The sequence below is a fragment of the Suricata suricatta genome, chromosome 8, assembly GCF_006229205.1.
Source record: "Suricata suricatta isolate VVHF042 chromosome 8, meerkat_22Aug2017_6uvM2_HiC, whole genome shotgun sequence".
NCBI classification, from domain to species: domain Eukaryota; kingdom Metazoa; phylum Chordata; class Mammalia; order Carnivora; family Herpestidae; genus Suricata; species Suricata suricatta.
Genome location: NC_043707.1, coordinates 13,641,488 through 13,658,899, shown reverse-complemented (window position 1 = coordinate 13,658,899; position 17,412 = coordinate 13,641,488). Strand labels below are relative to the sequence as shown.

Sequence of the window (17,412 nt, the reverse complement as noted above, 5' to 3'; positions counted from 1 at the left end):
ACAGTGGGGGATTAGCTTGTTACAAGCTCTGAGTATTGGGATCACAGCAGTGCTTTCTTTCCATCTGCTGTGATTTCATTGGTTGTTTGGACAGAGCAGTCGGTCCGAACAAAGTAGAAATCACCTAGGTCATATCTGCACAGCAGCATTTCCCTTCTCAGGATGGCCCAAATATGTAGCATCAAATAAAACATAGGAACTGGAATAAGAAGTATCTGTGTTGGTATTTTAAGTTGACTTTTACGCCATTTGGATGTCGTAGAAAGTAAGTTGTAATGGTAACATGAACTTGTTTTTCTCTGTCTTCTAAATATAGATAATGCTGAGTTTGCAACAGAGAGCACAGAAACGTGCAAGTTATATCTTGCGTCTTGAAGAAATCAGCCCCTGGCTGGCTGCCATGACTAACACCGAAATTGCTCTTCCTGGAGAGGTGTCAGCTAGAGACACTGTCACAATCCACAGTGTGGGTGGAACCATCACCATCTTACCTACGAAAACCAAGCCAAAGAAACTTCTCTTTCTGGGGTCAGATGGGAAGAGCTATCCTTACCTTTTCAAAGGTGGGACTTAAAAAAGAAGAGCATTACTCTGATTTTGAATGCTTTGTGTGTGAACTGTGATGGGAGGGGATTGTTTCAGGTGAATAGCCTGGCTGTGATTTTGAATGGCCTTGTTTGTATTCTGCATAGTAAGATTTTCCATTTCCTACTGTCTCTTTGCTTAAGAACTTTTAAGCAGCAGCAAGGTACAGCTAATAATGCTAGTGTCTAATACCTTACAACTAAATGGAATATTCTCTAATGCTATCAGTGTGCTGCTTTGGCCCTCAAATTTTGACTGCTTCAATTGACAGGAAACACAAAAATGTATAGTTTGTAAACCCCCACACTCCTGCACCCCATTGCACTTTACCCCTCTTGGTCACCACTCTAGCTACTTTAACTTTTGTTTCCACAGGATTGGAAGATTTACATCTGGATGAGAGAATAATGCAGTTCCTTTCTATCGTGAATACCATGTTTGCTACAATTAATCGCCAGGAAACCCCCCGGTTCCACGCTCGACACTATTCTGTGACGCCACTGGGAACACGGTCAGGACTAATCCAGTGGGTGGATGGAGCCGCGCCCTTATTTGGTCTTTACAAACGATGGCAACAACGGGAAGCCGCCTTACAAGCACAGAAGGTTGATTAAAATTCAAATATGAATATACTTTTATTTGAATGTACATTAAAAAAGTATATCAGTCTCTTGTTCTGTATGAAATGCTTATATAGGCTACTGTTTGTGAGCATTTTGAAAGTTTGTGTAAATGTTACAGAATAGACTTAAGGTATCTAGAAAAGTGTTTCTGAGGCACATTTTATAAAAACTTTTAAGCGGCAGGAATGGTGACATTTGACAGTCTTGTTCTAGACAAATACAGAGGGGGGGAGCAGGTAGGGTGGTATGGTCATTAATCACTCAGTAAGTTAATAGATAATTAACATCTTAGTGCTTTTTTTCTTACTAGGGCTTACTCTAGGATCTTTTTAGTTAAACTTTTAAGAAACAGCTTGGAAACCCAGCTTCTTTTAAATTAAGTATGTAAAGAATGAACAATTTTAAATTTAGAGTTAATTATATGACTTTGTGACTGGGAAATGTATGATTTTGATTTAGACTAGGGATTTAACTTAGAATTAATTCTAGCTAAATATCTGAGTGCTGAGTATATGGCAGGAACAGTACCAAGCACTACAGACATAAAGATCAGTTTTATACAGTCTGAACCTCAGGATTCCATATCTAGCCAAAACAATCTAGGTAGGTAGGCAGTAGGAAGGAGCAAGATTTTGAAAGCAGTCAAGTTTAAAAAATAAGCATAGAGAGGTGCATGCGTGGCTCAGTCGGTTAAGTGTCTGTCTTCGGCTTAGGTCATGATCTCGTGGTTCTTGGATTCGAGTCCCGCGTTGGGCTCTTTGCTGCCCGCTAGCTAAGAGCCTGGAGCCTGTTTCAGATTCTGTGTCTCCCTCTCTATGACCCTCCTCTGCTTGTGCTGTCTCTCAAAAATAATATAAAAAAACATTAAAAAATAAGCATAGAATACTGCACAATTGGATAGATTAGTGATGGGAATTAGAGACAAAAATCTAAGTTTTCGTCTGAATGTTAATTTTATATTGATGATGAAGTCATTTATCAGTGAAGAATGAAATTTGTGCATGCATTAATGATAAATTTTGAAGTTTATTTTGAGAGAGGGAGCAAGAGGCCATACAGGTGGGGGAGGGGCAGAGACAGAGGGAAAAGAGTGAATCCCAAGTAGGCTTTGTGCTGTCAGCACAGAGTCTGACGTGGGGCTCAAACCATGAGATCATGACCTGAGACAAAGAAATCAAAAATAGGATGCTTAATCTGCTGAGCCACTCAGGTGTTCCAAATTAATGATAAAATTTAAATAAATTATATGTTACAAAGAAGAATGGAAATTAGATGTTGAGTTTGAATTGAACCTCAAGAAAGAACAGTAGACCCAAGTTTCCAATAAGATCATAGTACCTAATTAAGAGAAGACCTGTAGATGGTAAGAAAGACGCATCTACCAGAAGAATTGTCTGTCCGGTGTGTGGAATTTGGCTGGGTAGATGGAGCATGCCACTTAAAAATCAGTTTTTAAAATAGTACTTTATATTCTAAGTAATCTTTATTTAAAGAAGGTTTTATTTCTTTTAAAAAAAAATTTTTTTTAAGGCCCAAGATTCTTACCAAACGCCTCAGAATCCTGGAATTGTACCTCGTCCTAGTGAACTTTATTATAGTAAAATTGGCCCTGCTCTAAAAGCAGTTGGACTTAGTCTGGATGTGTCCCGACGAGATTGGCCTCTTCATGTAATGAAGGCGGTGTTAGAAGAGTTAATGGAGGCCACCCCCCCAAATCTCCTTGCTAAAGAGCTTTGGTCATCTTGTACCACACCTGACGAATGGTGGAGAGTCACACAGGTATGTGTTTTGTCAGGGGCTGTAGTCAATATTATTGTTTCTTTGCCTGTTTCCTGTCTCGTGTGTGTTGTTCACCCTCCTCCTCTTCCCCGCTTGTTTCCCTCCAGACTTGGAAGTTCGAGAACTGTATTTGAATCTTACCTCGCACTTATTTTTATGAGGCATGGCCATGACTGTGTGGGCAGAACAGAGGGCATTATGGATGAAATGAAAGAATAAAAACTTGAGAAAGGGAAAAACTAGGGAGGCTGAAAATAATTGTGTTTTAAAATCCAGCATTCTGATACTCTAAGTATGACCAACCCAGACCGCGTGCTGTGTGTTGCCGCTCGGACGGCCCTGAGGAGTGCCAGCTAGTCAGAAATGGGGGAGCGGGATGGTAGTGTTCTGTCAGTTTTGAAGCATCAAGTCTGTGTTGCAAGGAAATTTGCTGATGGTGTTACAACTTGCTCTCCCCACCCGACCCCTCTTGTTTAGTCTTACGCCAGATCTACTGCAGTCATGTCTATGGTCGGATACATTATTGGCCTTGGAGATAGACATCTGGATAATGTCCTTATAGATATGACGACTGGAGAAGTGGTTCACATAGATTACAATGTTTGCTTTGAAAAAGGTAAAATTAAATTGGACTTTCTACATTTATGTGAGAGTCAAATGTTTTTGGTGAAAGGACAGAAATATAACAATATGTCTTTTTAAGGTAAAAGCCTTAGAGTTCCTGAGAAGGTACCTTTCCGAATGACACAGAACATTGAAACAGCACTGGGTGTAACTGGAGTAGAAGGTGTTTTTAGGCTTTCATGTGAGCAGGTACGCTGTTTCTCTTACATCTTTTAATGTTCCTGTTAAATTAACTCATCTTTTGAAATGAGAAATGACATTTTGGTGAGGAAACTTGTGGCAAAACCTGATAAAACTTCTCTGAAAACAGGTTCTGCACATTATGCGGCGTGGCAGAGAGACTCTGCTGACTTTGCTGGAGGCCTTTGTGTATGACCCCCTGGTGGACTGGACCGCCGGGGGCGAGGCCGGGTTTGCTGGCGCTGTCTATGGTGGAGGTGGCCAGCAGGCTGAGAGCAAGCAGAGCAAGAGAGAGATGGAGCGAGAGATCACGCGCAGCCTCTTTTCTTCCAGAGTAGCTGAAATTAAGGTGAAGGCATTGATAATGACCATCTTTTTATTAGTGTTAACATGTCCATCAAAGAGTGGGCCAAATTATCTTTATTTGATAGGAATGGCATTTTTTTAAATGTTTATTGTTTGGGGGGGGACATGCAGAGAGAGAGGGAGACACAGAATCTGAAACTGTCTATAGGCTTTGAGCTGTCAGCACAGATCCCGACATGGCCTCGAACCCACGAACCGCAGGATCCTGACCTGAGCTAAAGTCAGACGCGTAACTGACTAAGCCACCCAGGCACCCCTAAAGCTATCCTTAAAAAATTTTTTTTAGAGGACTGTCATGTATAACATTGAAATGACAGTGAATCAGGGCACTTAGATGTCTTTTCAGTAGGAAATGCTCCCATACAAAGGCCCACAATCCTACTCCTATTCATTAGAGGTTGGTTTATAGTTTGAAAAAAAAAAATAGACCTTTTTAAATACATTGAAATGTGTTCACCAGTGACTATTTTAAGTGTTCTTTAATTGGATGGTCTCCCCTCAGTCTTAGTTATAGTATTGTGGTAGCCCATGATGCTGACGCTGTTTTGTGTGGCTTGGTGGGAACTACATGCTGTTCTGGGATTTGAGTCTCTCTTTAGGCTTTGTGACTCGAATGCACTGGTTCTCTTTATTTGTAAAATAAATTGTCAGGGACAGGATGTCCTTCTAACATGTTCCTTCTGGCACATGTCATGCTGTCTCACCGTTAACCCTGTGAGAATCTTTCTCATCGTCATCATCTTTCCACAGGTGAACTGGTTTAAGAACAGGGACGAGATGCTGCTGGTGCTTCCCAAGCTGGACGGCAGCCTAGAGGAGTACCTGGGCCTGCAGGAGCAGCTGACCGACGTGGAGAAACTGCAGGGCAAGCTGCTGGAAGAGATCGAGTTTCTAGAAGGAGCAGAAGGAGTGGATCATCCTTCTCACACCCTGCAACACAGGTTTAAAAGTGTTGAACTCTTGTTTCCTTAAAAAAAAATTTTTTTTTAATGTTTATATATTGTAAAGAGACAGAGAGAGGGAGAGAGAGAGGGAGACTAAGAATCTGAAGCAGGTCCAGGCTCTAAGCTGTCAGCACAGAGCTCCATGTGGGACTCAGACCCATGAACTGTGAGATCATGACCTGAGCCAAAGTCAGATGCTTAACCAACTGAGCCACCCAGTGCCCCAAACTCTTGTTTCTGAATATTTGCCGTGAAAGAGAATTTTCATATTTGTGTAAGCATTGTCAACTTTAATTAGAATTATTATAGCAGTTAACATAAATGATAAAAACACTCCCAAGAACTGACACTTTTTCTATGTTTCTTTTAAATGTTTTTATTTACTTTTTTTTATTTTTGAGAGACAGAAAGTGCGAGCAGGGGAGGGTCAGAGAGAGAGAAGGAGATACAGAATCTGAAGCAGGCTCCAGGTTCTGAGCTAGCTGTCAGCACAGAGCCCAACGCAGGGCTCGAACCCACAAACTGTGAGATCATGACCTGAGCCGAACCTGGACGCTTAACCAACTGAGCCACCCAAGCACCCCAAGACCTGAAATTTCAAAATATTAATATGCAAGAATTCATTTAAATTTTCTGCTTTTTATAGTTAATTGAAATGATTGAGTTATTGTGGGAGATGGGTGGGTATGGAGGTTAGAATATGAATTTGGACTCAGGAACACCTGGGGTTTGGGCTTCTCTCTACAGTCTGTATCTGGATCCTTATTCATTAGGACAGTTGCAGGTATTTTATCTATTTTTCTGAGTTAAGAATTAAACTAGAATGATCTAAGTGAATGAACCTTGTACAGAGTAGGTGTTGAGTAAACAGTAAGTATGCAAATGAAACACACCGCATGGGTTCCCGAGATTATAAAGATCTGTCAAACTTCTGTCTTTTATGCTGAAGATATCTCAAAACCTGGGAGGTGTGGTAGAGAATTGTATTTAGAATGTTGTGAGTAGTTGAGAGAGTTCTAGGGAAAAGCAGAGAAGTAAGGGATGTTTGAGCACTGCCCTTGAGACTGAAAAGGCGCTTACCAGGCAGGTCCAAGTATGAGCAGAATCAAGGTTATGGAAGTACATAGAAGAAAGAACCAATTAAAACATTTTCTTCATTCCTATTAGGTATTCTGAGCACACTCAATTACAGACTCAGCAAAGGGCTGTTCAGGAAGCAATCCAGGTGAAGCTGAATGAATTTGAACAGTGGATAACACATTATCAGGCTGCGTTCAATAATTTAGAAGCAACACAGCTTGCAAGTTTGCTTCAGGAGATCAGCACACAGATGGACCTTGGTATGGGTTGATTTATTTTAGATACACGTGAGCCTGTGGATTTTGGGTTGTTTCTTATTTATGTGTGGAGCTCTGGTTTGTGTCAGTAACTGCTGATTGGGAACAGTTGCACTCTTACTAATAGTCCTCTTTCACCAAAGGTCCTCCGAGCTATGTGCCAGCGACAGCCTTCCTACAGAACGCTGGCCAGGCCCACTTGATTAGCCAGTGCGAGCAGCTGGAGGGGGAGGTGGGCGCCCTGCTCCAGCAGCGGCGCTCCGTGCTCCGGGGCTGCCTGGAGCAGCTGCACCACTACGCGACCGTGGCTCTGCAGTACCCGAAGGCCATATTCCAGAAACATCGAATTGAACAGTGGAAGACCTGGATGGAAGAGCTCATCTGTAACATCACGGTAGAGCGCTGTCAAGAGCTCTACAGGAAGTAAGTTGATCATGCTTAATTTTCTTAACTTTTCGTGCGATTGGGAGCAAAGTTGTGTGCAAATTATTATTATTATTTCGTTTTTTCTGAAGGAATGGATTGATGGAATTTTAAATGGAGTCCCTTTTTCTTGGTTTGAAGAGAATTTGAGCTCATGCTTTTTCCTCATAAGACAATATGTTTTTCCTAATTAAATAAAACGTATCTTGGTGACAGAGTCACCAGATCAGGGTAAAGAGAGCTATACTCCAACATTGATCTGTTCGTCATTAACAAGTCATCTTGGAAAGTTACTTTAGTTCCTAAGACTTCTACGGGGTGGCTCAGTCGGTTAAGCCTCTGACTTTCGGCTCAGGTCATGATCTTATGTTCGTGGGTTCACACCCTGCATCAGGCTCTGTGCTGACAGCTCAGAGCCAGGAGCCTGCTTTGGATTCTGTCTCCCTGTCTCTCTGCCCTTCCCCCTCTCATGCTCTGTCTCTCTCTCTCCTCTCAAAAATAAATAAAACATAAAAAAAAAATAAACTGATATCAGAAGCAAAGTGCTAAAAAAAAAAAAAGTTCCTAGACTTTTGTAACAAGGACAATCACGATTCCTACTGTGTTAGGTTTGAATACATAAATACATGCAGTATTCCATATTGTCCTGTGTCAGCTGTGGTTATGTTGTAAACAAGTGCCTCTCTCTGGTTTTATAGATATGAAATTCAGTATGCCCCCCAGCCCCCCCCAACAGTGTGTCAGTTCATCACGGCCACCGAAATGACTCTGCAGCGGTACGCAGCCGACATCAACAGCAGGCTCATTAGGCAGGTGGAACGCTTAAAGCAAGAAGCTGTCACTGTGCCTGTTTGTGAAGATCAGTTGAAAGAAATCGAACGTTGCATTAAAGTTTTTCTTCACGAGAATGGAGAAGAAGGATCTTTGAGTCTAGCAAGTGTCATTATTTCGGCCCTTTGTACCCTTACAAGGTGAGCCAGCCAATCTCATGTTGAGACCCTTTCGTTGTTTTGAAAACATTGATGCTTATTTGAGACTTCACGTGTCTTTGTTTAGTCCCAAACTTAAGGTGTTTTGTACTGCCCTTAGTCTTGCCCAGCATCAACGCTGCTTTACTTCCTTTTTGATTTTGAGGTGTTCACTTTTGTGAGTTTGGCTGAGGGGGTTTCACTGTGCAAATACTGAATTGTGTCTAGGCGGAACCTGATGATGGAAGGTGCAGCTTCAAGCGCAGGGGAGCAGCTGGTGGACCTGACCTCCCGGGATGGAGCCTGGTTCCTGGAGGAGCTCTGCAGCATGAGCGGGAATGTCACGTGCCTGGTGCAGCTGCTGAAGCAGTGCCACCTGGTCCCGCAGGACCTGGACATCCCGAACCCCGTGGAAGCTTCTGAGGCCGTTCATTTAGCCAATGGAGTATACACCTCACTTCAGGTGAGCACTTCTACATTAGCTTTAAGTTGGTAAGTCTGTTTTAGGTGCTAAACACTGTACTTCTTACCTCTCTGGTTCAGGAAAGCAATTTGACTTTTCCCCTTTTAATGCTGCTTAATTGGTCACTTAAAGATCCCTGAGAGCTTTGTGGCCATGTGTTGGTTATCGTTGCATAAGTTCTTGATTAAGAACAGTAAGTGGTACTTTAAGCCTCTAAATGTATAACTAGTCTAAACTCAGAAAGCATTAAAATATGTTTTTCACATATTTATAGGAATTAAATTCAAATTTCCGGCAAATCATCTTTCCAGAAGCACTGAGATGTTTGATGAAGGGGGAGCACACTTTAGAAAGTATGCTGCAGGAGCTGGACAGCCTCATTGAGCAGAGCACCGACGGCGTCCCCCTGCAGACCCTCGTTGAGTCTCTCCAGGCCTATTTAAGAAATGCAGCCATGGGACTCGAGGAGGAAGCACACGCTCATTACATCGATGTCGCCAGGCGAGTGAATGCTAGCTGTGCTGTTGACTTGGAAAGACGTGGGAAGCCAGATGAAGGGTTCTGAGCTCTCATTTTACTGTTTAGTTTTAATTGTATAGCAGATGCAGTTACTTAGAAGTGCTTACTTACTTTTAGAAAACTTTTATTTGGGAATGATGACAGATTCACAGGAGGTTGTCAGACCCGTGTGCAGGGACGTCTCGCACACGTGTCGTCTTTCCTGTGGCGTTAGCATCTTTCTGCTGTTGGGGCTGTGACCTCACCGTGGAAGGGTGTCGCCACAGTCAGCAGGGCGTCCTGAGACTTCGCCAGTTACACACGTGCTCATCTGCATGTGTGCTGCTCCATGCCATTCTGTCACACACAGCGCGTACATGTGTTGACCACACAGGGAGTGGAGGGTGGTATTTTTCAAGCCAGCTCGCAGAACTCTGTGGAATCATCTGGGCCGGTTTAGTTAGTTAATGGAGTATATAGCTCACTTGAGGTGAATGCTTTTGAATTTGCTTAAACTTTATTACATTTGTTTTAGATACTGAGCATTGTTTTTCATCTCCTAAATCCGGAAAACCAGTTTGACTTTGCAACCTGGCAGGGTTGGGCGGCCCTCAGCCATGCCCTGTGCCTGTGGCTAAGCTGTGTGCCCTTTTATCTTGGGTGACTCAAGTCCTCTTTCTGTGGCTTTCTTCTGTCCAGTTGACCTAGTGTCCTAGTCTTTAAATTCTCTCAATCACTTTATAGCAATTTCTGTATATGTGTGTGATAAAGTTGAAAATCTAGTTAACATTAGAGACATTAATTGAAAGTAGTTGTAGGTACTAGGAATGCTGTTTTTGATTTTTTTTTTAATATAAAATTTTCAGAATAGTGTCTTGATCCATAAGCTACTGTGTTAGTGATGATGAACAGGGTGAATTTCTGAAAACCTGTGCTCAACTATGCACTATTAAAACCCAAGCTTGCCAAATATGGCAGGGATTTGAGCTTACTGTCTGCAGTCGGCTCTGTCCTGTGCTAGTAGTGTGGGTGTCCCTGACAGTTTTTGCTGAGTCCTCCAGCTTTAGAATTGTGTGATTCTTGGCAGTTATTGGGCAGTTATATTATTTTACATTCTTTGTGTAAAACGAAACCATAGGGGCGCCTGGGTGGCTCAGTCGGTTGAGAGTCCGACTTCAGCTCAGGTCATGATCTCACGGTTCGTGGGTACGAGCCCCGCATCAGGCTCTGTGCTGACAGCTCAGAGCCTGGAGCCTGTCTTCAGATTCTGTGTCTCTCTCTCTCTCTGACCCTCCCCTGCTCATGCTGTCTCTCTCTCTCTCTTTCTTTTTCTCTCTCTCTCTCTTAAAAATAAATAAAACATTAAAAAAAATGAGACTGTAATATCTTCTATGGTTCTTTTAAAAATTGTCATAATTCAGGTTAGCATTAAATTTAACCGCATGAACAATTACTAATACTGAATTGGAATCATTAACTTCACAGTGTGGTGGACGCTATGTGTCATTTTACCATAACACTCCTCACACAACAAGATTTACTTTCTAGATTGTATGCGAGCTCTCACACTTGTTGGCCTTTTGTGTGTCCTTTTCCAGATTTATTAATCTTCAATTAGGATTTTAATTCCCTTTTCTTTTTCTCTAGACTACTTCATGCTCAATATGGTGAATTAATCCAACCAAGAAATGGTTCAGTTGATGAAACACCAAAAATGTCAGCTGGCCAGATGCTGTTGGTAGCATTTGATGGCATGTTTGCCCAAGTTGAAACTGCTTTTGGCTTACTAATTGAAAAGGTAAATAATGATTTTATGAATAAATAATGCAAGTATAGTAAAGTAGTTCATGGTACAAAGAGTGGAGAAATGAACCTTACTTTTCTTTTTTAATAGTTAAACAAGATGGAAATTCCCGTAGCTTGGCGAAAGATTGACATTATAAGGGAAGCTAGGAGTACTCAAGTCAATTTTTTTGATGATGATAATCACCGGCAGGTGCTAGAAGAGATTTTCTTTCTAAAAAGACTACAGACAATTAAGGAATTCTTCAGGCTCTGTGGCACCTTTTCAAAAACTTTGTCAGGTAATATTTCACATTTAAACATCCTGGATTTGGCTGTGTACAATTTTGGAAGGGGTCAGGATGGAGTGGGCTTAATTTCATTGTATGTTCATGAAGTTTTGTTTTTAAATAAGCCGTATTTAAAACCTTATGTTACTTTGCATGAAATAGTTTAAGAAGATTTTCCTTTTTTAGGCTCAAGTTCACTTGAAGAACAGAATACTGTAAATGGGCCTGTACAGATTGTCAATGTGAAAACCCTTTTTAGAAATTCTTGTTTCAGTGAAGACCAAATGGCCAAACCTATAAAGGCGTTCACAGCTGACTTTGTGAGGCAGCTCTTGATTGGACTTCCAAACCAAGCCCTAGGACTCACCCTCTGCAGTTTTATCAGTGCTCTAGGTGTAGACATCATTGCTCAAGTAGAGGCAAAGGATTTTGGTGCGGAAAGCAAAGTTTCCGTGGACGATCTTTGTAAGAAAGCGGTGGAGCACAACATCCAGGTCGGGAAGTTCTCTCAGCTGGTCATGAACAGGGCCACTGTGCTCGCCAGCTCCTACGACACGGCCTGGAAGAAGCACGACTTGGTGCGCAGGCTGGAAACCAGTATTTCTTCTTGTAAGACAAGCCTCCAGCGTGTTCAGCTGCACATTGCCATGTTTCAAGTGAGTATTTTTCTGATGTGATTATCTCCAGTATAGGAATTTGGAAACCTGGGGGAATCAATAGAAAGCAATATAAGGGAAAAAAATATATATATACATCCTGAATTATGCCCAGCTTGCAGCTGACCCAGCTTTTTTTTTTTTTTTTTAGCATTTTGGTGTTTCTAGTTATTCCTTGTCTCCGTTTTATGTCGTTGAGAGTATTTTGTTTACGCTTTGTGACATTTGAATTCATTTCCATCAGCGTTATATAGTTGGTATTGTCTGTGTCATTAAGTATTACTTGTAAATAAAATTTCTAATGGTTGAATTTATTCATTAGGTGAATATGCCTCCTATATGATTTAACATATAATTAACATCATTTCTAAGGTGACGTCTATTTCCCTGATGCTTTAATGATGTGTTACCCAGCTTTGTGCATGAATCTGTTATCATTTGGAAATTTTTTTTTTTTTTGAGAAGCCAGTTTTTGCCCTTGATTATTTAGGGCGGGGAGTGGGGGTGGCAGGCAGGCAGTATGACAGCACAGGCTTTGAGGGTGAGATGGATTTGGATTCAGGTATATGAGTCTGAGTTTAACTTCCCTAAGGTAGGGACAGTATCTCTCATAAAGGTTGAAGACTATGAGGGCTAAAAATGTTCTAGGGGGACCTGGGTGGCTCAGTTGATCAAGCATCTGACTCTTGATTTCCACTTAGGCCATGATCTCGTGGTTCGTGAGTTCAGGCCCCACATTGGGCTTTGCACTGGGGCAGGGCAGAGCCTGCTTGGGATTCTCTCTCTTTCTCAAAAATAAACATACTTACCCCCACTCTCCCTCCAGTGATGTTCTATATGGAACGCTGGGTGGCTCAGTCGTTTAAGAGTCTGACTCTTGATTTCGGTTCAGGTCATGATCTCATAGATTGTGGGATGGAGCCCCGAATGGGCTGTCAATGTGGGACCTGCTTGGGATTTTCTCTCTACCCTGACCTCCACTCTCAAAATAGATAAATAAACTTAAAAAAAAAAAAAAAAAAAAAAAAAGATGGTTCAGGGCACCTGGGTGGCTCAGGCTTTGGCTCACGTCATGATCTCATAGTTTGTGGTGCTGAGCCCCTTGTTGGGCTCTATGCTGATAACTCAGAGCCTGGAGCCTGCTTCGGATTCTGTGTGTCCCTCTCTCTCTGCCGCTCCCTCCTCCAATAAGAGGGGCACCTGGGTCACTCGGTTAAACGCCTGACTTCGGTTGAGGTCATGATCTCACAGCTTCTGGGCTTGAGTCCCCCCCCCCCCATGTTGTGCTCCTTTGGCTTCTGTGTCTCCCTCTCTTTCTGCCCCTCCCCCCACTTTCATAATCTGTCTCTCTCAAAAAATAAATGTTAAAAAAAAATAGTTGTGTTCTACTCAAGACACTAAGCACAGTAAAAATTGTAGCTATTCCCGCCTTCCTCCAGTATAGGCTTCAGGATTCTCAGTAGCGTCAAACAGGTTATGTAGCGCATGGAATAATATTTGGGGACGCCATTTTCTTGGGATCTGTTTTGGTAACAGGCAGTGGTTACTTGGTTTCATTTATGTTGAAGCAGCCTCCCAGGGGTGGAATTGGTGGCTATAGCTCAGTGCAGGGAACCAGTGTGTTTCCTTCTGTTTGCAGTCTTATCAGTAGCTGTTTTTTTAAGCTCATGAATTAAGTAATGTATTCAGATTTCAAAATTGTTTTTATTATGTATTAATAGTCTTTCTAACACATTGGAGTTTTTTTTAACAGTTTTTCTCCTAAAAAATGTAATGTTGAAAGTTTTCTTATTTTATACATTTTAGAGTTTATTCCCTTAAAAAATGGACATCCATTTGGAAAACATAAAAAATCCTTTCAGTTTTGTTCATCTGAACAGATGTCCATCAGTCTTAATAAAAGCACAATATATTACTTTTAAATTATAGCCCTGTTGGCCTTCTGGGGCCACCCTTAAAATGGAAGACGCTTGGTCCTCTGTCAGCAACTGCCTGCCCCCTGCTTCTCTGGAGAAGTCTTTGTTCTGTGACTGCTGCCGTCCTTTCTTTTAATCCCTTGCTTAGCCTCCTGCTGGACAGCCCCTCCCCACCCCCCAGTTCCTGTTCTGATCCCTTAACTGGAGATGTCTTTTTGGGGGGGGATTGTATACTAAACTTGTACATAGAGTTGGAAACATCCTCAGAATCACTACATAGATGTTGCATATTACTGATTGAAGAAATTTATCAGCCATTCTCTACATTAGGAAATTTTTCACCTGGTTGTGATTATTTTGTAATTTTTCTGCTCTTACACTTCTCTGCCTGCCTTGCTTTGCTGCAGCTGTTTTTTTTTTTCTTTTCCCCCAGTCCTAATTCATACCTCCCATCTCTTTATCTAAAGGTTTTTTTTTTCCCCTGCTGATTTTATTACATTGCCTTTTCTTTGAACAGTGGCAGCATGAAGACCTCCTTATCAATAGACCACAAGCCATGTCAGTCACACCTCCCCCTCGGTCTGCCATCCTAACCAGCATGAAAAAGAAACTCCATACTCTGAGCCAAATTGAAACTTCAATTGCAACCGTTCAGGTGTGTTTGGTCAGACCTTACTTGCAGCCCATTTCCTTTCAGAGAGCACCTGCACCGCGGTGCACTGTCAGTGCTCTGTGGGTCCGTGTGTCTGTGCGTCTGTCCTCGGCTTCTGACCTACAGGGGCCTACTGCTTTTTCACTTTTATTTGTGATTTATCTTTCTTCTTTACCCTCCAAGGTAACCAAATCTACTCCTGCTACTCAGCAGTGTATTTTGAACGAGGAATAGAGACATACTGAATATTTCAGCTTTTTAATGGATTTGATGATCACTCTACCTTTTATGCGTTCAGGGAACATTGGTGATGAGAAAAATTTGTCTTCAGAACTGTACATAAGCAATTTTCTCTGGCTTATTATTCAAATCTAAAAAGCATAGGCATTTCTTTTCTCTATTGTGTACTTAATGGTATTTATGGTGTCAAAGGCAATAGAATGTTTTCTTTTTATTATTGACTATTTCTTTATCATTTCTGCTTAATATTTAATCTCACCTCCCTTTTTTAAGTAAGAGAAGCAGGTCTTGATTATGGTTACATATATATATATCTTTATATTGTGTATCCTTCTGTCTCACATACTAAGTAGTAACTGATGTTTTCCTGTTCATTTTATAAATTAATGTTAGTACAACACCAAGTGTGATCACCTGTATAATTCTTACATTTTTGATGAAACTTTCTGGAGCTCACTTCTTTGGAGATGGAAGTACCTTTTCTCTATAGCCTGTTAGACCTGGTCTTCAGTTGTGGAGAATGAGTACCTGCCCCTTCTGATTTTAGACTGTGTTTGTGTGAGAGAAGGAAAGGGAGAGAAGTGCAGGAAATACCAGGGACGTGAATTCCTTCACCTGAAGTATTGAATAAGTAGTGAAATAATTCTGTTACATAAAACTTTCCTTATGGTAATCTGGATAGATTTTTACTATTTTTCATAAACTTCTGAATTTCTGAGAATTTGATTTTTCTTTCACAATCGAAAGTATAGATTTTTTAAAATTAAGCTTTTTATTTTAATTCTAGTTAATGTACAGTGTTAATATTAGTTTTAGGTGTACAATATCGTGATTCATTGATGCTATACATTACCCAGTGCTGATTATGATAAATGTACTCTTTAATCCCCATCATCTGTCCCCCCCTCCCCATCCCCTGCAACCACCAGTTCTCTATAGTTGAATCTGTTCTTAGTTTGTCTTTTTTTTTCTTTTGTTCACTTGTTTTGTTTCTCAGATTGCACATATGAGTGAAATCCTCTTTTTGTCTTTCTCTGACTTAATTCACTTACCATTATATTCTGTGGCTCCATCTATGTTGTTGCAAATTGTAAATGGATTTTCTTATAGATAGCACATAAAGTGGATTAGGAACTTGATAGCAGGTGTTTCATTTTAAAGACTATTTAAAAATGAAAATCTTCTGAAATTTTAAGACAAACTGAAAGCCAGTTCTTGCCTTTCCAGACATGTTGAACCTATTCAAAGTGAAATTGAGATTAATTCCGAAAGGTGTTTGTTAAAAATGTTTTCTGAAGTTATGCATGTGCTTCCTTTGACTCTCCCTGGTTTTGATATAAAATGCCCAGTAGGAATTGGAGGGTGTCGAATTCTCAGTGAGATTCTGCTGGCTTTTACAGGAGAAACTAGCAGCCCTTGAAGCAAGTATCGAACAGCGACTCAAGTGGGCAGGTGGTGCCAACCCTGCACTGGCACCTGTATTGCAGGATTTTGAAGCCACAATAGCAGAAAGAAGAAATCTTGTCCTTAAAGAGAGCCAAAGAGCAAGCCAGGTACTGTGGCCCGTGTGTCCCAGCTTTGTGTGTGGTGACATAATTACACAGTTGATTGGAAGTTACGTGTGGGATAACAGGGGCAGCTTGAGAGCCCACCCTCAAGTTCACAGCATTGGGAAGGGGGGGCCTGATAGACCTCGGTGGGAAGGGCATCCATTCTTTACACTGAGCTCACAGCCAGTTATTTCCCTGAGCCTTTACTGCCTCCCAGCTAAATATAAAGTGGATTCAGCCTCTATTGGAAAATAGGAAGTTTAATTCCATATTTGTCTAAGGCTCTCTTTATGCAACTAAGGTGACCCAGAGATTTGATACTGTTTTTTTCTGCACGGCCATAAAATGTCTTTTTGACCTTGTGTTCTGCCAGAGGCTGTGGATTAACTTTCTTATTTTGGGGAGTGGGGAATGGAAACAAAGGCAAAAAAAAAAACCTATTAGGTATGTTCAGTCAGGTAGGAAATTAGACTAAATCAATGACATATTTCAGTATGTACTTACAAAGATAGAAACTATTTATATAAGCACGATAGTATTATCATACCTTAATAGATGTGTGTAATATCATCAAATAGTAGTGTTTTGTGATCTTTATTGTGAACTTAGGCAAGAGGAGAAGCAGAAGGGCAGCATTCCAAATTGAAGTTGGACATAGCACAGATGAACTGCACCTGCATATGATGGTAGTTTTATTATGAAGTAAATTTTCTGTGTGAAGGCAGTGTTACAGAAGGCACTTCTGCCTACTTGTGTGTGGGTGCTTGTAACCGTCTCAGACCTACTGTCAACCAGAACAGTACATTTACTCATAGCTGTCACCAGGCTTACCTCCGTTCCCCAAAAGAGTCAAACATTCCCACAGGTTTCAGGACCAGTTTGGTCCTGCATTCTGGAAATGAATAGGCAGTATTTTTTCATGTCAGATGAAAATTGCATTCCCCCCTTTTCGTGGTGGTTCCATATCTCTTTTACCTCCTCACAGGTGACTTTCCTCTGCAGCAATATCATTCATTTTGAAAGTTTACGAACTCGAACTGCAGAAGCCTTAAACCTGGATGCTGCATTATTTGAACTCATCAAACGATGTCAGCAAATGTGTTCATTTGCATCACAGTTTAACAGTTCGGTCTCTGAGTTAGAGCTCCGTTTATTACAGAGAGTGGTGAGTCTTGAATCTTGGTGTGGGAGTAAAGAGATTTGATGAAAAGGATAAGTCCAGTGTCATGCCCTCTGAGACAGTTTAACATATTCACTCAGTTTACATTTACGCAGTGTGTGTAGTATATATAAGATGTTGATATAAGGGATAGAACAATGATTAAATCTTGCTCTTAGCCCCCCAAGGAACCTGTTAATTATAAATACTACAGTGAATTAAAAAGTGAGCCTGGGTGGCTCAGTTGGTTGAGCATCCAACTTTAGCTCAGGTCATGATCTCATGGTTCATGAGTTCAAGCCCTGTGTCAGGCTCTGTGTTGACAGCTTAGAGCCTGGAGCCTGCTTCACATTCCATGTCTCCCTCTCTCTCTCTTT

General features: G+C 41.3%; 1 protein-coding gene across 5 annotated transcripts in view; it reads left to right on the top strand.

Moving 5' to 3' along the window:
• SMG1 (SMG1 nonsense mediated mRNA decay associated PI3K related kinase) overlaps positions 1-17,412 on the top strand; it is a 98,256-nt gene that overhangs the window by 70,096 nt on the left and 10,748 nt on the right. For all 5 annotated transcript variants that reach the window (XM_029949223.1, XM_029949224.1, XM_029949222.1 and 2 more), the window contains 18 exons: positions 317-563; positions 961-1,190; positions 2,739-2,987; positions 3,465-3,603; positions 3,691-3,800; positions 3,922-4,140; positions 4,908-5,098; positions 6,269-6,441; positions 6,582-6,861; positions 7,560-7,832; positions 8,058-8,292; positions 8,567-8,793; positions 10,438-10,588; positions 10,685-10,874; positions 11,049-11,518; positions 13,952-14,089; positions 15,727-15,879; positions 16,862-17,041. In XM_029949223.1, the coding sequence (XP_029805083.1) occupies positions 317-563; positions 961-1,190; positions 2,739-2,987; positions 3,465-3,603; positions 3,691-3,800; positions 3,922-4,140; positions 4,908-5,098; positions 6,269-6,441; positions 6,582-6,861; positions 7,560-7,832; positions 8,058-8,292; positions 8,567-8,793; positions 10,438-10,588; positions 10,685-10,874; positions 11,049-11,518; positions 13,952-14,089; positions 15,727-15,879; positions 16,862-17,041 (3,855 nt within the window). The remainder of the gene's footprint in view (positions 1-316; positions 564-960; positions 1,191-2,738; positions 2,988-3,464; positions 3,604-3,690; positions 3,801-3,921; positions 4,141-4,907; positions 5,099-6,268; positions 6,442-6,581; positions 6,862-7,559; positions 7,833-8,057; positions 8,293-8,566; positions 8,794-10,437; positions 10,589-10,684; positions 10,875-11,048; positions 11,519-13,951; positions 14,090-15,726; positions 15,880-16,861; positions 17,042-17,412) is intronic.